The following is a 20,522-nucleotide window of genomic DNA, read 5'->3' on the forward strand; positions in this document are numbered from 1 at the left end:
CATTATCAACACTGGTGAAAGCAGAGATTTAGGACAAGTTACCATACAGACAAGATCAAATGCACATTAGATATGCCTGCAAAAGGACTGCTGTAGGCTATTAAACCTGTTTGCCATGGTCAGTTTCATGGATATTTCATTGATATTCTCTGGGATTTTGACTGATGGGTTGTTCCCTGCTTCTGCAAAAGGACCTTGACCTGCAATCAAATTTAGTGCACACAAAGTACCACAGGAACTGCTCTGATAACATGTAGTCAAAACAGCAATAGATATCTGGCAGGAAAGCACAGTATAAAGATGGCTGTGGAGACCCAACATGCCTCCTCCACCACCCTGGCTGCCAGTTTTATTCTACTTGTCTCTTTTTTTTTTAATACAGCGGTAAGTGCCATTCAGTCACACTTGTGACTCACTTCTTAGCTGTGAATCTCAGATGAAATCAAGAGTTACCAGGCTACTACTTTCCCAGTCTATAATAAGTGCAGGGGGGGGGGATGGGTGCAAGAATGAATACCTTTGCCGCAGTTTTCGAACTAGCCATTTAAAAGGAGACCTGCTTAACCATCTTTGAATGGAGTTGCTGAGGAATACTGGGCAATTATTGGCTAAGGGGTAGTCAACCTGTGGTCCTCCAGATGTTCATGGACTACAATTCCCATGAGCCCCTGCCAGCAAACACTGGCAGGGGCTCATGGGAATTGTAGTCCATGAACATCTGGAGGACCACAGGTTGACTACCAGGCAGCAATCGCGATCTTCTTTGAGGAGGGACGATCGATGCAACGAACAAACCCCGTGCATAAATGTGCCTATTGAATTTATCAAGCGTCGTCCTGCCATCTTCTGCAACCAGAGCTGCAAAACAGAAAGGCAGGGAGAGTACTCTTAGCGTGTGTTATGTTCCATGGGATTTTTGCATAGAATGAGGGCCAGCGAGTAGAACTCTCGGCCACCAGATTAAAGTCCCCCGAACAAAAACAACCCTGGCCTCTGACGCGCTTCCGCTGCCTGACCCGTACGGCGGAACGAGACTGTTTCCCCCGTGGGCGCTTGGCCGGAAGCGTGTCCCCCCTTCTCTGTTCTCCTGGGGGGGGGCGCGTGCGCGCTCAGTGCCTTTCGCCCGTGAGGAGCGGCGTCGGAAGCGGCGCTCTCGTTGGTGCGTCCGCGGGAGCCTCCGCTTGGGGGCCGGGGAGGATGGAACCGACGTGGCTGAGTTGGGGAGGCGGAGCTAAGCCTGACGGGGCGGGGAGAAGCCCGCGCGGAGACGCAGCTGGATGGCAGGGGCAGCCCGGAGCTCCCCGGTGTCGCCTGGTAAGGAGCGAGCCTCTCCCGGGGCCGGCGCGGGCAAGAGGCACAGCTCTCCTCCCGCCGGGGGGCTGGCCGGAGGGTGAGCGGCGAGAGGCGAGGACAGAAGAAGGCGCCAGTGGCGGCTGGGCTGGGCTGGCCAAGGCGCGCACTGGCCGTGAGGGGCTGGGGCACCTTCTCGTGGCGAGAAAGCCGCTTTCCGCTCGAACCACTCGTGAGTGTGGCATTTAACTTCTTTCTCTCCGCTTCCATTGCAGCCTGATCCACTCCCCCCCCCCCCCCGTCCGGTTTCTGTCAAGGCTTCTGAGCTCTTGGGCCAATGAGAGTCCGCAAGATGGTGCTTTGAGTCCCGAGATTTCAGTTTCCTTCCAGAAGCTGGTGGGATGAATTGGGCACCCCCCCTATTCCTAGGAAGAATGGCTGCTGGCCCCATATAATTGAAATTGTAAGCGGAAAATACGGTAAAGCCACTTGTACCGCACACCTGTCATCTTGCTATTCCCAGGTGTGTGTGGCATTCATCCAGTCATTTTTCACCTTCCCAGCCCAGGGCTGATTCCGCACATGTAGCATAATGCACTTTCAGTGTGCTTTTGCAGCTGGATTTTCACATGCAGAACATGAAAATCTGTTTCTAAAGTGCATGGAAAGTACATCAACCATTGTGTGCAGAATGGACCCAAGTGTTTAGCTGCTCCTTTGCTTTTGGGTGTACAAAGCAGCAATAGGGTGGGATGCAAATCGAGCAGCAGTCTGAGATTAGTTAATTACTGTATTGCCCAATCCGATGTAAAAAAGTTCAGAGGGGTTTATGCCTGTGGAAACATACACAGGATTGCAGACTTCTTGCTCTCTTGCGGTAGTGATGATGTGACCTGTTATGTGATCCTAGCAAGCTCTAGCGGGCTGCTGAAGAAGAAGAAGAGCTGATTTTTATATCCTGCTTTTCTCTGCCTGAAGGAGTCTAAACCGGTTTGCAATCTCCTTCCCTTCCTCTCCCCACTACAGACACCCTGTAAGGTAGGTGAGGCTGAGAGAGACTGCTTTGTGAGAACAACTCTGTCAGGGCTGTGACTGGCCCAAGGTCACCCAGCGCGGAATCAAACCCGGCTCGCCAGATTAGAAGCTGCTGCTCTTAAACACTATATCAAATGCACAGAAATGGACACTGTTCATCTTCAAGATAGACTTCAAACATACTCCATTTGGAGCATGTTTCGTCTATACTTCCTGTCCAAACATAGGTTCCTGGACTAGACAGAATGGCTTTAAGGTAGCTGACATGTTAACATTGCAGGCACATTCTTTCTTCACTTTCTTGTATATTATCAGCCAGTGTCGAAGGGGAGTAAAGAAAGCATGTAGTATATTATTCGTTATGTGATGGTTATGTTGATGGTGGGGCGTTTTGGAGGCCATCATTCATAGGGTTGCTATGCACCAGAAGTTATTTGATGGCATGTAACGCATGCCTGGTTTCAAGTCAACACTCCACAGCAAAATAGTTTGATAAGGTTTTTAGAAGTGCAAACTAGAATGGAAAATCTTTGAAATTGGAGCATCCTGCTAAAAGGTAGGTTCCTCCAGATAACATTGCCATATAGGTAAATGGTAATATGGCAATTTGATCCCCCCTCCCCCATGCACCAAAAGCAAGATTCTTCCACTTGCCACATAGTACTCTGAGGAGAGGCCCATGATCACAGCAGGGGGTGTGTTGACTCAATACCTGCTTCTGGTTTAGAGTGACTGCAGGCTTGTGTAAATGTTACCAAGTCTCTGCAGGTCTGCTGGTGAGTTTGGACATGAATAAGGAAACATTGGATAGAAGGGGATCAATAATAGATCTCGGAGGTAGGTTGGCTGGATGACAGCAAAAAGAAAACTTTCTTGTGCAGAATAGAGTAGCACGTCAGAGAGGAATTTCTCTCTCCCTCAAGAGATTACTGGATGTGGTTTGGGAAATCATCCAGCATTATTCTTCACTAAAATGAGTTTGTGTCTGATTCCTCCACCTGCTGAAAACTTTAATACTAATAACAGGTCAAACAATTGTAGGGCATTTCTGCGGTGGTCTGGCTAATGCCGTGATTCTGAGGAAGTGCAAACACTAGACACTCTTGATGTCAGAGAAGTGGAACAAAGCTGCTGTGGCTTTTAATGTAGCTTTTTGCTTCTCCTAGGACAAACAAGACTAGGATAAGGTGTATAGAAGAGTAAAGATGGTAGAACAAACTATGATAAGAAAGAGAATTTAGGAGGGTTTTTGGGGGGAGAGATTTTACTTTTTGTTTGCAGCGAACGCACGATCCACCTGATGGTGGCCTGTGCACCTGTGAGCTAGAAGTGTAAGGAATAGCTGAGGGTGTTGTGGTGATGTTGCTGTCAGGATGGAGAGTGGATCTAGCCCTTCAACTCCCTGGATTTACTGTATGGGCCGATGCTTTTGATCCTGTTGTCACCTTTGCAATGGGAACAGACATCTGCTGCACCATCCAGTTCTATGAAAGCAAATCCAAGAGTAATTTTACTTTGAAGGAAGACTCTGTTTGGCAGCCTGTCTCTTTGGGACAGAAGTTGTGAAAGCATCCTACAATGCCATTTTGCGTCATTAAATGTGTTATGTTAATACGCACACTTTCTTCAGTTCAGTTTTTATTTCCTAAAAATTTTTTGGGGGAAGACCTTAAAGCATAACATCAAAGATAGACAGTAGGACAAGAGAGAAAAGAAAGAAGAAATACATTTTTTAAAAAGAGGCTTCCAATTTTATCTATGACGAGTATGTTATCAGATTAGTTCAGCTTTTAGATATTTTGCTTGGTTCTGTATCTGTAATCTTATTGCTCTGTTTATTGAATGCCCCATGGATTGATCGTTTTGACTTGCTTGTGTAATCTGCCTTGAGTCCAAGTGAGAAAGGTGGACTATCAATAAGGCTAAAAGGGCTTTCGAGAATAGGAAAACCCGGAGGCATACTGCAGGTCTCACAATGGAGCCGCTACTGTGACTGGGAGTATGAGGCCTGTCTGTGGCTGTTGGCAGAAGGTCAGCGTTTCCGGTAGGAATCCAGGCACTTAACTGTTGGACTTGGAAAATGGCTTCAGAGGAGAGTTTGCTTGTTGCTATTTCCATTTCCGTTGTGTGGGGTGAGGATAAGATTACATTTTGTCTCTGCTCCTCTGAATAATTAGAGTTGAGCCTCAGACGTGCAATGGAATATGTCTGTATTGTTTTATTTAAAGAGTAGCATGCCTCTAGGATACGAGACTGGAAAGATACATTGCAGCTGGGTGATTGGAAAGCGCAAGGGAGGGGGGGGGAGGAGAAGGAGGCAGGAGCAGAAGGAAATCTGACTGCACCACATAGAGCTTGGATTGTATTGGCTGGTGGAGTGCTGAGCTGGATTTTCCAGATGCATGAAAAATTACTCCTAAAGGGGATCGGAAATTTCAGGAATGTCCCATGCAAACTCTTTTAATCTGTTTCTCCTTTCCTTCTCACTGCCTCTTTAGCATTTGTTACAAGTTTGCATCTCAAGCTGCTTTCCCGTTGTCTTCTTTTTCCCCAGTCTTTTGGCATTTCATTCTTTTCTCAGCTGGAATAAGCTGCCTGGTGCTCCTGTCTCTTTTGCAGGAGCTCTTTGCAATTTGGAGAGAAGAATGCCTCCAGGGAACACAGCTGTTTTTTTGACAAGCAGCCTCTGCTCAGCCCTGAGTCAGTTCTGCCTCTCCTGATCCAGTGTGGAATGTGCTGTGAGTCAGACTTCTTCTGTAGGTCATAACCTCTAAATTGGTCTCGGGGATGGGTCACAACTGCACACATGGGTTTTGAGCTTGAGAAGTTTCCTCGGATTTGTTGCAGATTCTTGCTAGAACTGGGCTTAAATGCAGAAGGTTTCTTAGGGTCATGTGTGTGGTTTATGCTGGTGTATGCGAATGTTCTTAAAAAGTATTGTGTTGGACTTGTACAGTTAAGAGTGTTCTGGGTTTTGTGTCTGATCTTCATGCATGCTCAACATGCATGCATGTGCAAACCGATCTTAAATTGTGATTCACTAAGGTCTGGCAAATCTGTGGCAATTATAATAGGGAGACCACTGACACTGTCAAATGTTTCCTGCCAAGGTCATAACAAAAAGAACAATTTATTGCTTTTGTGACTGTTGGCAGAAGTATGGAGATTCACTGCAGGATAGTGGAGAATTCAGGAGTGATCAAACTGTGGCTTTCCAGATGTCCATGGACTACAATTACCATGAACCCCTGTAGCTGGAATGGGAGTTGTTTAGATCTGTTATGGCCGCCTCCCCGTGGCTGGTGTGAGCCTTCAGATCTTATTAGGTAGTGGAAACCGAATGACACTTTTCACCCTTCCATGTCAGGACCATAATAACTGTTTGGCTGTTGTAGTCCAGAGCTCCATCCAGCCCAGCACACGGTCTGCAACAGTGGCCAGCCAGATGCTTTTGAGAAGCTCACAAGCACAAAAGCATTCTCTTGTTTCTCAGTAGCCCTTGGTAAGCAGAAGTCTGCTAGCAAATGTAAACATGTCATTTTCTGCTGTTATGACAAATACCAGTTGATATAGACCTGTCCCCTGTTGATTTGTTACCACCTTTTAAAAAGCACTATTTGGCAGGATACATCTGTCAAAGGCTGGAAGGTGTAGTGGTTAAAAACAGTGTTGGCTTGTTCCATTATACTGTTGATCCAAAAGAAAGGGGGGGAAAGTCTCATGAGTTTGAGGGAAATGGGTGCATCACCATCTCATGCATTGCTCATATTGGCTTGATTTAGCTTTCACACATACATGGTGTCATAGGACCTTTATGCTGCCATGTGGCTTGCAGTAATCATATTAACTGATTAAACACACACAGTCGAAGCCCCTCCTACATGTTCTTACAGAAGGGCCTGAAGCCATTTGAGAAAGTGTGGTCTAGTGGCTAGAATACTGCAGCAATTTAATAGTGCCAATAATTCTTGTTTTGAAAGGCCAGTTCGGTTAGGGGAAAAGTTCCCTAATGACATAACCATCAGAAGGTTATTTCTCACCCATCCAAAAACATCGGCACACAAAAGGCAAAATTGTTGTGATGACCCCTACTGTGGTTGCCACCTCTGTTCACAACAAGTAGCCTTGATTGTGCTAGCAAATGCTGTAAAAGTTTTTGTTGGCCAAAACCCATTAGGTCAGATGAATTAAGTGAAGATTTGAAGATAAATTGAACATTTGGGCAAGGGGGTAGGTGAGCATTATGGGAGGAAGATGCAGCTATCAGAAAGAGATTTGTTACATAATTATGTAGAGATAAGATTATTCTCTAGTCTTGGAACATATAAACAATTTGTAACAAGGATGTCTTGGATTTTGCCATTTGGAAGCTTGCAGTATAGTGTCCCAGAGCCTATGCCTTCAGCCCAGAGGATAAAGTCTGTAAGGTGCTCAAAGGCTATTTGTTGTTTTGTGTGACTGAAAAAAAATTCTGGAATTTTGTTTGAATTAGACCTTTGTTATTCTCACTAAAGTATTTAACCATCTATAGAAATCTGTTTCTTTCTTAAATTTCTATACCAGCCTCCCAACGAGCCAGCTCAGGGTGGTCTACAAATTGGTAGGTAAATAGTGTTTAATACAAAATTTCAGTTTAAAATTTGTTTATTAATACCCTATATACTTGCGTATAAGCCTAGTTTTTCAGAAACTTTTTTCACACTGAAAAGGCCCTCCTTGGCTTATACGCGGATATATATAGTAATTGAAATAAAAGTCTCCTCCAGCCAGCCAATTGTTGCTCTGGCAGCTTGTAGGACATCAACGGTTTGACTGAGGGACTCTGGTCTTTTTTCCCCTTTTGCCTTCATTTCTCCCTCTTCTTAATCACTTCTTCCAAACTATTCTTTTGGTTTCTGTGGGTGAAAAGCGGGGTACAAAAACCAGCAGCTATTCATCCTCTTGACTTTTCTGTATTTGTTTTTTTGGGGGGGAGACTGGATGGGAGAGCCTGTGATGATGGAGCATTTCCCACCCTCGACATATACGAGTCAATAAATTTGCCCAGATTTTGTGGTAAAATTAGGTGCCTTGGTTTATATGCAGGTCGGCCTCTATGCGAATATTTACGGTAGATAACAGATTAAAAAGTTTCTCCACAGCAGCTATTGATTATTATTACAATTATTATTTGAATTTATTTTCCACCACTCTCAGCGAAGCTGGCTTGTGGTGGGTTACAAGATAAAAATATAAATACAAAGTCCCCTAAAAACCTCGCTAAAAACACAGCAATTAACAAAAATACAGAAACCAACAACAAATGCGGTAGCAAACCAACCCCCCACGTACCCCCGCTGGGGACTAGGGGAGAACTGCTGGCCACCACTGCTAAAGGGTGGTGGAATACCTTCCTTTGGGGAACCCACAGATCTTCTCTTTGTACTGGCCTCAACCATAGACCTGGTGGAAGAGCTCCATCTTGCAGGCCCTGAGGTTATTCCAAATAGATCAGGCTGGTTTTGGGGATACATAAATGGAATAGATAAATGGACAGATGGAATGGGTGGGGCCATAGATAGGCAAATGGGTAGATGTTAATTTTGGCTCCAACCAGAAGCCTGACAGAAGAGCTCCATCTTATAGGCTCTCTGGAATTGTGCCTGGCTGAACCTGGATATGCTCCAGGAGCTCATTCCCCTAGGTAGGAACCAAGTCAGAAAATGTCCTGGGCCTGGTTGGTATTTGAAGAATGAAGTGTTCTTTGTGGGGTGTAGTTAGAGACGTGGTCTCTCACGCAGGACCCAGAGTGCCATTGGGTAAGTACCAATACCTTCAACTGGGAGCCAGTGCAGCTGCTGGAGCACAGGTACAATAATCATGTTGGTTTGCCAGTTCATGCTCTTATGGGATTGCTTTTTCCTGATGGCATGGGATTTCTGTCCTGTCTCTTGGATTACAGGAATCCTGACCTCACTTTGTAATACCTGTCTCCTTCTGTTGGTACCTGTGTATATTTTCCTGCCAACTCACTGGAGTAAGGCTTCACAGACACTGACTTGCTCCTCTTTTCTGCTTTCATTTTAGGGATCCACCAGCCAGACTGGGGCTGCCCAAGATGATGGGGGAAAGGCTGTTTTTTCATGGATCACTTTCTTTCTTGCTGCTCTCCTTTGCTTGTCAAGCTGTTGGTGGGGCCAGCCCCCTCTGTGAAAAAGAGGTTGAGTCCTGGGGGGCCATCTTCTCTGAGGAACGCCTGGATGCCTGGATCTGTTCGCTGATTGGTTCGGTTATGGTTGGACTGAGTGGTGTTCTTCCTTTGCTGATCATTCCTCTGGAGTCTGGAGCAGCTCTGAAGTCAGAAGGTAAGCTGACCTGACTCTTAGAGCTGCGTTCTTAACTATCTCTGAACCCCCCCCCCCAGTCATTGAGGGGACATGTATTTTGAATGCAAAAGCAGAGATTCTGCTTGACGCCAGGAAATGCTGCCTGCTGAAATGTCGACATAATCCACTCAATCATTCCATGCAGAACCATAGCTAAATGTGTGGGCTCTGCTGTAAGGTGTTTGTTCCAATGTGCATTACAAAAAAGTCACTTTGCATCCTTTCCCAGCAGGTACTTTCTGAGAAACCCACATTTTACACACAGAGAACTGAAATGCTTGCAGCCTATGTAAATGATGCAAATTCAGCAAGTTTTGTATAATTTTGTTTGTATTGCAGATGTTGCATAAATATATTTGTATATATTTCTCTGCATAATGTGCAAATTTTATTATTACTCAGAGAAAGGGATAAGGAGCCAGTCAGAACAACAAAGCCTTGTTTTCTAAAAATTGTACATTACACGCCTTTGGGAGTATACCAGCACTGTAACACACTTCCAAGCTTTCTTGATAGCTCTTAAACTTGCTCTTTAAAAAGAACAAATAAAAGAAAGTAGCAAATGTCAAATGCTGTGCTTAGATGAGTATAATCTGCATAGCCCTGGTCCCTTCCAGGGCCTCCGGGCAGGTTTAAAGCTGCTTTTGGCCCTAGCACTGATGGCATGGGTGTGGCAAACACACCATCTCTGCTCTCTCTGCACTCAGGGAAGCACTTGTCATGTGCCCCTAATCAGCCTGCAGAGGCCAGTGCGTATAGTATAGCTGGCATCCTGGTTTCTGCAAGGGGAAAGCAGAGGTTGCTTCCCCTCCCCCTCCCCTGGAAGGCTTCTGCCAGCCTCATAATGTGCTTCAGCAGCAAACTGTGTGCCTGGGAATGTGGTTTGCCAATGTCTCCTTGGTTTTCCCTGAGCAGGCCAGGCTCTGCCATGATGGGCTGTTCTTTGTCTTTCAGAGGGATCCCATCGGATGAAGCAGCTGCTGAGTTTCGCTATTGGTGGGCTCCTTGGGAATGTGTTTCTGCACCTGCTCCCTGAGGCCTGGGCCTACACCTGCAGTGCTGCCGCAGGTAACCTTTGGATGTGTATAAATGCCCTGATGGCCCTGCCCTCTCCTATCCCTCTGCTTCCCCTGTATTTGTGCAGGGGGTGGGTTACCTCTTGAGGTTTCTTGTTGCCTTCACAGTAGAGAGTGGAAGTTTGTGAAAATAAACTGGAAGGAAGGGCCTTGTAAACTATCCTGAGCTCTTTGAAGGAAGGGAAAAAATCCTACAAAACATTTCTGCCGATAGAAGGGATTTATTTAAGAAGAGTGGACATTATTCACCTTCTCCTCCCAATGCAGCCTCAACTGTTCACAGGTCTATAGCGGGGGAGAGGGGGAGGGAGAATGAGTGGGAGCTGGCCTTAAAGACTCTGGCTTATCTGTTGTAATCCTAAACTGGAGGATGGTAAGGCCTACCTAGCCTGCCCATTACCTTCCTAAGCAACAACAATGGCCATGAAGTGGCCTGGCCTTCTGATAGGGATAAAATGAGCACAGCCATTGTTGTCTCTCTGCCTTTCATCATGCTTTTGTTGTTGCTTCAGAGAATGAGCTGCTGAGCCAAGAAGGGAGGGTTTCTGTCTTTGCAGAGGAAATTTGCAGGATGGCCCTTGGCTCAGCATGGCTCTCTGCAACAGAGAGAGAGCTGCTGAAAAGTGTTTGGTCCTCCAGGCCGACTCTTTGAGAATGCGTCTCCATTGGTCTTGGAAGCATTTTTAAAGCCTTTGGCTTCCTGGTTCGCATCACTTTGCACATGCCTGCAGTCAGCCTGGGTGGGGAGTGGGAAGCTGTCAGCAGCCTTCGTGACAGAGAACGCTTTGTGTCCGTAGGCTAAGAACTTGCCAGGGTGTGGCTGAATGAGCTTTCCACCATCCAGTTGTCGTGCCTGTGCATGCAGTTTAGGCATGCTCAGCCTCCCAGTCTGAAACTATACACACACCAGGCTGTTTGCAGAGCTGCATGCATTTGTGTGCCCAAGAAAGCCCAGTGTTTTGTTCACTTTTAAGCATGTTAGTTCAGTGGATTCACAGACACACACACAACATTTGAATTGTCATGAATTATCATAACAAGCAGTGATAAGGACCAGCAGGAAGGAAAGAGACCCTTGAACTCCTTGCAGTGTTTTTTCTGCTCAAAACACTCCACCTGCCAGCTGCTTCTTTGCTTTTTGGGGAAAAGATACAAGAACTAGGATGACAGCGGCCAGATTATTTCCTACATTTATAGTCTGGTTTATAGGCCACTTGAGTGAGGAAGTCTAGGAAGAGAGGGATGGGGAGTGGGGTCAGACAGACGGAACTGTACGCTTTGGGAGAAGGCGAGCTACACGTGGACATAAGTCCCTCCTTGTGAGCAGAGACCATCCTCTGCTTTCTTTGCCTTTGTCATAGATGCCTCTCTCATTCCCCAAACTTTAATTGCGTTGACTGGAGCATTGTGGAAAAGCTGAGATTTTCAGCAGATAGAATGTCATGCCAGATGCTAGGTGCCTGGCTCAAGCGTTAGAATCTGTTTACTACTTAGGAGCTCCAGTTATCATTCTCTGGAGCGAGGATTCCCTTGTATTCGTTTTTGCCGTTTTTCAAGTACTACCAGATTCTCAGGCCACTTGATGAAGTGTCTGCTGCCTCTTGAAATTAGTCGTGTGTCACACTTGGCAGCAGAACTCTTTGCTCAGTTACTCCCATCTAAGCCAAGACTAAATTTGTGGTTCGATCAGCCTCTACAACAGTGGTGGGGTTGACTTCAATTTTGCGTGCCTTTTTTCCTTGTTTTGTAAGATATTCTGCAACCCAGTTGATTTGTTTCAGACTTGCAAAGCAAGAGTGCATATTCAGAATTTCTCAGCTGTTAGAGCACAACCTTATCCACTGGAAGTCTCCTTTACACAGTCCTGCTAAAGAACCCACACAAGTACATAGTGCACAACTGATGGATATGCCAAGTTAGGATGCAGGTCCTCCATCAAAGCATAGTGATAGCAGGGGCAGGGAAGAGCCTTAGACACCCTTTCTTTCATGAGACTGTTTATCAGTGATGCATGTTGAGGAAATGCAGGCCAGCAGGGAGATTTACAGTATTTGCTGGCGTATAAGACTACTTTTCCCCCCTGAAAAACATGCCTCCAAGTGGGGGCGTCGTCTTATACGCCGGGTGCACTTCAGTTGAGATAGACATAGCTGCCCATAGTGGCCCATAGTACTGTATTTTGAGTGGAAATGTTGGGGGGTCGTCTTATACGCCCAATCGTCTTATACGCCGGCAAATACGGTAACTGTGCTTATGAACACCTTGGGTACATGGCGGGACAAGAATGTTATTGCTTATCAGGATCCATTGTCCTTTTGCCCTAAGGATGCGAGTTGCTGTGTGCAAGATCTGGTTGTTTTTTGAATACAGCCTAGTGGCCACCCCTGGCCTAGTGACTCTCTCTCACTCTCTCCCTCTCTCCCTCTCCCTCTCCCTCTCTCTCCCCCTCTCTCCTGCACCACTTGACCTTTCAGGAGGAGGACAGAGTTTCCAGCAGCAGAAGCTTCTGGGACTCTGGGTCATTATTGGTTTGCTGACTTTCTTGAGTTTACAGAAGATGTTCCCAGACCATGAAAAGCAAGAAAGCTCCAGCTTGGTAAGTGGATTAGGAAAAAGATCATAGAAATCCATGTGGCTTCCGCTCCAGTAGTTTGATTATTCGGTAACCCGCTGCAAGATGGTTTGCTGATAGCAGGGGATAACAAATACAATTTAAATAAATAAAATAAATTTAATATATTTAAATAAATATTTAATAAATTATTTATTTATATATTTATTTAATAAATATAGTCAATAAATTTATTTATTATTATTTAATAAATAAACAATTTAAATACAATAAAATTAAAAATTAAATAATTTTAAAATAAAAATTAAAAATTAAATAATTATTTTTTTGCAGCAGCTGCATGAAATCTTCCTTCCCAGCAGGCAACTCTGCTTAGGGAATCTTGAGGCCTGAGAGACAGTCACTGCTTAGCTTTAGAGACTGCAGCTGTCAGCCAGGAAGAGAAAGGGAAGGGCTCCAGAATCCTCTGTGTGGACCCCCTTCCATGCAAGTCGATTGGGTGAGCTGTGCTCATGATAAGGGATCCCTCATTAAATAATGTACATACCCATTACTGGGAGAAATTGAGGTTCCTGAAAAGCTTTCTGGTAATCTTTTTCCATCACAGAAATGATTAAATATTTAGTATGTGTAGCTCCTTTTATGGCAGAGTGGTATAAAGGGGATTCTAGAAGTGTCTGAGCCACTGTTTGATGGACATGGGGGAAAATCAGCTGCTTCTCCGCCACTTAGGTCAGTGATTCCAAGGCACCTGCCAAAAGGGTTCCAAATGGAAGTAGCTTCTCCATTCAGGATGGGGCCAATCCAGTCCACAGAACAAAGAAAGGCATGCCTCAATGTAATGGTTCTTCTCACCAACCTTCGCTACCAGCCAAGAAGATCAAGGTAAATCTTGTGTGCTCGGGGGACAGGTCCTTAGTCCAGCTTGATGTGTGTGACCAGAGCAAGAGCTGGAGATTCAGGAAATCCAAGGCCTTGCAAATGTGGGAGTGGATGTCGGCTGAGCAGGCAATCAAATGCTTTACTTTTGAACTTCTACTCAGTTGAACTGTAACTCAGAACTGGCCAGTTTGGCTAGTACCACTTCTCCAAAATCCAAAGGTGATGTCTTACTAATAAACCTACAAAACTGCCTTAGACCAGTAATCTACCAAGAGCAGTATTGTCTGATAGTCAGTAGAGGCATTTCCCATCACCTGCTAACTGATCCTTTAAACTAGAGATGAAAGGAATTGAACTTGCATGTCAAGCAGATGCTCTGCTATAGTGAACTATGGCCCCTTTCCTGGGAATATTGTGCCTGGGCCACTCCCACATGTCCTAAGAGGTTTCTATTGTTTCTATTGAGAAATCAATGAATATTGGCATTTAAGATTGGCATTTAAGAAGAAGACTAATCAGCATCTACTGACTTCATAGCATTTTGTATCCACATTTTTATGACTCTCATTTAATTTAAATGTGTCATTGATTGTACTCATAAATCCAGAATAAATCTTTTTTGGATTAAATTAGCATACTTAGTGCCTGGAGTTTAGCATGAGGTCTCCTGTGGATTTCCATTGTCTTTGATTTTTTTTAGAGATTCTGATTATCTTTATTCTCCCCCCCCCCCCACTATAGATCAGTGGATACCTCAACCTTTTGGCCAACACAATTGATAACTTCACACATGGGCTTGCAGTGGCAGCAGGCTTCCTAGTTAGCAGGAAGGTAAGTTGAGGGTCTGACTTGAGCTTTGCCTGACAGTTGGATACAGGAGCTTGGTTGAAAGGAAAAGGAGCAGTTCTGCTCTGTTGCTAAGCATAAGCATTTGTGATGTGGGAGGTCTATATGATGTGTAGGGAACAACTGTGGCGATTCCATGTCCTTCCTTATAACCTCATACCAAAATCCCTGGAAAGTCCTGCTGCTGATCTGCATTCAGTGCTTTGCGTGCTGGAACTGTGCTGTCCACTGTGCATGTGAGCATAGTGTCCCCTTGGCTCAGATGCAGCCGGTATGAGGGAGGGTGTGGGAGCCACTGTCTTAGCCCATGTTTTTGTCACTGCCTCTAGGTTGGGCTCCTGACCACCATGGCTATCCTTCTGCATGAAATACCCCATGAGGTGAGTAAAGCCTATAAGGGGCTTGCTGAGAACTGGAACAAACTGCTTTGTCTGAAGTAGGGCCTGGATTTGTGTTGGGCTTCAGTGTCTAGTACAGCTCCACTTTGGACAGTAAATGCAAATAAAAAAACAGGTCCTTCCCTGTGTTTTCCAATCTCAGTTTTCATAATGGAGTGAAAGTAGGAAATGGAAAGCAAAATAATAGTGTGAACAAATTCTCCTGGTGGTGGAGGAGATGATACCCCTTCTCACCTTCTATTTGATTTGGAAGAGATAGTCCCTCCAATGAAGCTGAGCATAGGACTTCTTTGTCGAGACCTAGCTACCTAGGTATTGGGAGGACTGGCAAATACTCTGGAAGATAGAGACAGAGTTCAACGAGATTTGAACACAATGGAAAAATGGGCCAATGAGAACAAGATGCAATTTAATAAAGATAAGTGTAAAGTTCTGCATCTTGGTCAGAAAAATGAAAAGCATGCCTACTGGATGGGGGATACGCTTCTAGGTAGCACTGTGTGTGAACGAGACCTTGGGGTACTTGTGGATTGAAAACTAAACATGAGCAGGCAGTGTGATGCAGCGGTAAAAAAGGCAAATGCCATTTTGGGTTGTATCAACAGGGGCATCACATCAAAATCACAAGATGTCATAGTCCCATTGTATACGGCACTGGTCAGACCACACCTGGAGTAATGTGTGCAGTTCTGGAGGCCTCACTTCAAGAAGGACATCGATAAAATTGAAAGGGTACAGAGGAGAGCGACGAAGATGATCTGGGGCCAAGGGACCAAGCCCTATGAAGATAGGTTGAGGGACTTGGGAATGTTCAGCCTGGAGAAAAGGAGGTTGAGAGGGGACATGATAGCCCTCTTTAAGTATTTGAAAGGTTGTCATTTGGAGGAGGGCAGGATGCTGTTCCCATTGGCTGCAGAGGAGAGGACACGCAGTAATGGGTTTAAACTACAAGTACAACGATATAGGCTAGATATCAGGAAAAAAATTTCACAGCAGTGGAATAGGCTGCCTAAGGAGGTGGTGAGCTCCCCCTCACTGGCAGTCTTCAAGCAAAGGTTGGATACACACTTTTCTTGGATGCTTAGGGCTGATCCTGCGTTGAGCAGGGAGTTGGACTAGATGGCCTCTATCGCCCCTTCTAACTCTATGATTCTATGATTCTATACCTGTTGAAGTGTAAAGCTTGGAAGGTTAGTGTTGGCCAAGATTCAGGAAGGGGAAGTGAAAATGGCATTATAGGCAGAAAGCAGCAGGTTCAATGCCCCCCCAACCCACCCCTGGTCTATAGGCAGGGCTTGGTCACCATCACTTCTTCTGTCCTAGTAATTGGTATTTAAAGTTCTGTTTAAGTATTAGGGAGTGGGGTCAGAATTCCATAGTTGGTAACCATGTTCAGTTTCTGTGTGATCCTGCTGACCTTGCACAGTCTGTTTTGCTTTTTCTGTAGGTGGGAGACTTTGCCATTCTCCTTCGTGCTGGGTTTGATCGCTGGAGTGCAGCCAAGCTGCAGCTATCTACAGCTCTAGGGGGAGTTCTAGGAGCTTGCTTTGCAATTTGTGCCCAGTCACCTAAAGGGACAGGTAAGACCAAGGTGGTTGGTGAAAGGCCAAATCTCCATCCCTTTCCTCTCTTGGTTTTCCTGGCAGCTGTCTTCTGCCACCTCATGGTCAGATACAATTTGCACTCTTTCTGCAGGAGAAACCATCGCTTGGATTCTTCCATTTACCTCTGGGGGATTCTTGTACATTGCCTTGGTAAATGTTGTTCCTGATCTCCTGGAGGAGAAGAATCCCTGGTAAGTGTCCTGTCATTATCAGCCTTGCTCAGGTCCTGCAAACTAAGGACTGTGTCTGCCTATATTGAGTCACTACATCTCATGTTGAGTCTTCCTCTTTTCCTGCTGCCTTCACCTTTTCCTAGCATTAGTGTCTTTTCCAGTGAGAATCGTCTTGTCATACTATGACCAAAGCCCAATAGCCTCAGTTTGGTCATCTTTGCTTCCAGGGTAGTTCAGACTTGATTTGATCTAGAACCCACGTATTTTATGAAAGTGAGGTAGAAAAACCAACTCCTCCTCCTCCAGTTCTCTCATATCCCGCAATAGCCAATATTAGATTGTAATGTGATCTCTAGTGCCTATTCCTTTTCCGAATCGAGCTTGAACATGTGGCATTTCTTGATGGATTCCATTTCTGTAGCTCAAAATACCCTCATTAATATCCCATCTACTCCTGAGGATTTGTTTCTCCCAGCTGTTTTCAGTCCAGCTTTCACTTCACTTTCTGAAACTGCAGGCTGTTTTTTAAGGGATTTTTCTTGGAAAGGATTTGATATCATATCATCTCTCTGTAAAAGAGAAGGTAAACACATAAAGCCCACATAGGAACTGATAAATATTTAGCAGCACATATACTAAAACTGGCTACTACCCAAGACCATCTAGCTGTGTGTTGCCTACTCTGGCTGATAGCAGCTCTGGAGGGTCTCAGATGAGAGTGGCGTTTCCTAGCACTTACTGCCTGTGAGCTTTCCACTGATGACAGCTGGGACTGAACTTGAGACTTGCTTCATATTCCATTGTGATGCAGGCCCAAAGGGATGCTTTAGGTGAGGACGAAAGAGAGCGCTTGTAACTTCTTGGAGGAAAGGGAACAAGGGGATCAAGAATAGATGGGGTACAGTCAATTTGTGCTTCATCTGCGTCTGTTTGTATGAGCAGCACACACTCTGCCTCTGTAATCTGAGACTACACTCGTACAATAAATGCATTCTGGATCATGTAAGCCATGGTAACTACAAAATTGATTCAAACCTAGTCTCCAGCAATCAAAACAGATTCCTGCAGTTCAAGTGGAAAAGAGAACTCTCTCTAACTTCCTGAAAAGTTCAGCAGCTCTTCATTTGAAGCTGTAAGAAGCGGTGGCGAGCAAGTATCAGGACTTTTTGCAAGTTTCTTTACTGGGATCATCCTTCAGTTTCCTTGTCTGTGGAGTTGACTTCATTTTCTTTTATTCTCTTAGAAGCTATTTCATTTGCAGATCATGAGCATCAGGAAACAGCTATTGCTTCAATCTTTGTTTGCGTAATAGAAGGAAATCCACATGCCTTCATCCATAGGCATGGCTTTCACAGAAAACTATCTTCATAGAGAGGAAGATCGTTGGCACTTTGTGGGGTTCTTTTTGGAAATGTCATTTGATGTAAAACATGGCTACTAGTAGTTCTGGCTGCTTGGACTATATTTGGTCAGTCCAAACTCTACTGAGAACTCCACTGACTTTATTCTGAGATGAAACTTAACACATTGGTGCTATGCTTGAAGATGCCAACACGGCCTTCAGTCTGCCTGAGTGTTCTTCCATGTGGGATCTGTGTTTTAGCACTCCTCATAGGGTTGTGCACCCAGCATCTACTTGTCAGAAGTTAGATCTTTAATAGTAGGGCCTCCTCTGCAATGGAACCTTTCTTTTGGAATGTTCTCCCTGAGGAAGAGCTAGTTCTTTAGTGAGTTTAAAAAACAAGTCAAAGCTTCATCATGCTTTTGGGCTTTTGGAACTTAGATTACATTCAGAACTCTCAGCAACCATTTGTGACAGGCATGAAATTTTTCTATGGTTGCATGTTCCTCTCTGTCGTCCCTTCCTTTGAAAATGGTTTGAAAGCATTCTGGATTTTAAAAACATCAATCAAACCCCAGCTTGCTGTCATGTCCAAGCATGCGGAGGTGGGCCAGTCAGAGTTTTTTCTCTCTCCACTATATGTGATTCTGAACCAGGATGAAAGCTTTGCACTCCACTTGGAAAGGGAGGAGTATAGCAAGTAGCATTTTTGCTTGCCACAAACACAACCTTGGTTGTGATGTTTTCCTAAAAGGACAGTGTCTGTTTTTTCCTTGTGCTGATGGTTTTTGTTGTTGTTATTTTTGTTATTTTAGTGCTTTAACGTTTTATGTTCTCAAATGCCTTTTTTTAATGGTGTCAGAAAGTGACTCTTCAGTGGTGAGGTGGGGATCTGATTAAAGGATGAAGACTGTTCAGCCTGAACACTCAATCTCTCTCTCTTTCTCCCTTTTGCTTAGGAACTCGGTGCAGCAGGTTCTCCTTCTGTGCACAGGCATCACCGTCATGGTGCTTCTCTCACTCACTGCAGAATGACTGCTCCCCAGGCTGCCTTCTGCTGCTCCTTCAAGATGCCTTCATTCTGAGCAGTTACCAAGCAATAAGGGACACTCTTGGATTTTGTTTCTTTCATTGTGTGCCTGTAGCTCCACCTGCTGCTATATGCAGCAGATGAGGAAAGGACTATTGGAAAATCTTGGACTCCTCTTTGGGGTTTTTTAAGGGTCACAAACTGACTTCCAAAGGTTTTTCTTAGGAAATAGAGGTGTTTCTATTTTTTTAAACACTAAATAATTTAAAGAAAAGGCAGCAGTGACAGGAGAAGCTGCTGCTCTGGGGGTGAAGGGAGGGGGACAGATAGTGCGGCAACTTGGATTTGATGGGAACCTGAATTGTGTGGACAAAACATGGGAGCCGATGGAAAGGCAAGATCCATGACCTGTGGATGAAGGAAGACTTACTGTCCAGCCCAGGCTTATAGATGTAGGAAAGAATGTTCCTAGTGCCAGCTTGTTCCATACTGTGGATCTCATGGAATCACAGAAATTATGGCCCAAGGCTCTCCACTGCCTGGTTTCCAAGCCGGTATCTGACGGTTCTGTTGGACTGAGGTCAGCCCTTCTTGGATGTCTTTGAAACCAGCTTCATGTTGTGAGCAGTTGGCCTCTTCAGTATCACCACCAAAGATCTTGTGTACCCTGCAAAACAGACAGCTTGGATTGGGAAGAGTTTCTTCCCTTTTTTGGGTCAGGAAGTTGCTTGGATGCAGGGTCAGCTGCTGGGTCACGCTTCTCATTCCTTTAGCTTCCTTGAGAGCTAGAGCAATAAGCAGGTCCTGAGTTCCCCATTGCCATGTGGTAGGCATGAGAAAACATTCTCATACTCAGTGAGTATATAGCTGCATACGCAAAGCCATTGGAAGGAGAAAGGCAAGCTCAGGACATTTGCAGAATTAGAGGATGCCAGCACAGTTAGATCTATTTGGAGGGGAAGAAGAAAGAGCTATGAATTCTTGATAATCATCCGTGCTGTGTATATTCTATGCTTTAAAAAAAAAATCACTCTGAGCAAGATTGTCACAATGCTATGCCAAGCAAGAGGGATTTCTTCAACCTGTTCAAACAAAGGTGGATATAGTTGTCTGTTTTTAAAAATAACTTATCCTGATTCTGCAAATGGTAAAGAGGGGCATAGTGCTGTCCATCGGCACCAAAGCCCCAGCATGACACAAGGCAACACTGCTGGGGGAGGGGGGGATAGAGATGCTCAGCCTCACACTTAGGAGATTTCCCCAGGCATTTTCAACCTTAAGAACTAGAGATTCTCTCGCAGAGATGGACTGTCCATTTAATTTGTAGGGAAATTTCCCAGTGGCCCCTGTTGTGGGCTACTGGTGGCCAGGAAGAAGTAGATCCAGGACCCAGCAGTTCTGCCCAAGCCACCTTGGCCCAGACTTCTCCTCAGCAGTGGCAGTGGGTGTCCTTTCACCAGCTGTTTCCTCCTGTGCTGCTTCCAGCTTGGTCTGAAGCAGCAGAACAAAGTTTGAGTCCAGTTGTACTCAGATGCAGAAGTAGTATGCATTTACACGAAAGCTAAACTTCCTTGGTCTTCAAGGTGTCACTGGACTCAGCCTGTTCTGTTTCCAGCTTGGGGGGATGATGCAGTTGGTGACCTAATGCCCCGCTGAGCTGAGTGGCCCTGCAGTGCCAGCTTGTAGCAGCAGAAACGCCGCTTAGCATGGTTTGCTTTGGGTGGCCATTTTCTCTTCCTGGTCCACTTCTGCTCTCTGCATACGAATTCTGCACCCTTCTTCTGCATCAGCATGGGGCCGTCCCTATCATAGAGCCCTGGTTGCATTTTGGATTCGGAGGTGGTCTGCTTGAAACTCATTTTGCCGTTTCTACTACATCACAATAGAAACCAGTCCCAAACTTGCTTGA

At 45.2% G+C, this 20,522-nt stretch overlaps 1 protein-coding gene across 3 annotated transcripts; it reads left to right on the plus strand.

Moving 5' to 3' along the window:
* Positions 1-1,103: 1,103 nt before the first annotated feature.
* On the plus strand, positions 1,104-20,522 carry SLC39A13 (solute carrier family 39 member 13). Of its 3 annotated transcripts, XM_077322443.1 has the most exons (11): positions 1,104-1,522; positions 4,945-5,063; positions 8,392-8,669; positions 9,645-9,758; positions 12,241-12,362; positions 13,071-13,223; positions 13,962-14,051; positions 14,396-14,446; positions 15,912-16,044; positions 16,160-16,259; positions 18,543-20,522. In XM_077322443.1, the coding sequence occupies exons 3-11, from the start codon at positions 8,423-8,425 to the stop codon at positions 18,616-18,618; spliced, it is 1,086 nt and encodes a 361-aa protein (XP_077178558.1). In that variant the 5' UTR covers positions 1,104-1,522; positions 4,945-5,063; positions 8,392-8,422; the 3' UTR covers positions 18,619-20,522. The 3 variants fall into 3 exon arrangements, with proteins under 3 accessions (XP_077178558.1, XP_077178557.1, XP_077178556.1); XM_077322442.1 differs by lacking the exon at positions 4,945-5,063; XM_077322441.1 differs by lacking the exon at positions 4,945-5,063 and having other exon boundaries at positions 1,105-1,314.

Source organism: Paroedura picta, chromosome 2 (genome assembly GCF_049243985.1).
Source record: "Paroedura picta isolate Pp20150507F chromosome 2, Ppicta_v3.0, whole genome shotgun sequence".
Classification (NCBI taxonomy): domain Eukaryota; kingdom Metazoa; phylum Chordata; class Lepidosauria; order Squamata; family Gekkonidae; genus Paroedura; species Paroedura picta.

Coding starts and splice junctions, on each gene's coding strand:
- SLC39A13 (XM_077322443.1), top strand. CDS start 8,423: ATGATGGGGGAAAGGCTGTTTTTTCATGGATCACTTTCTTTCTTGCTG. Junction 13,224..13,961: donor TACCAGCCAAGAAGATCAAG/GTAAATCTTGTG, acceptor CCCCCACTATAG/ATCAGTGGATACCTCAACCT. Junction 16,045..16,159: donor CCAGTCACCTAAAGGGACAG/GTAAGACCAAGG, acceptor CTCTTTCTGCAG/GAGAAACCATCGCTTGGATT.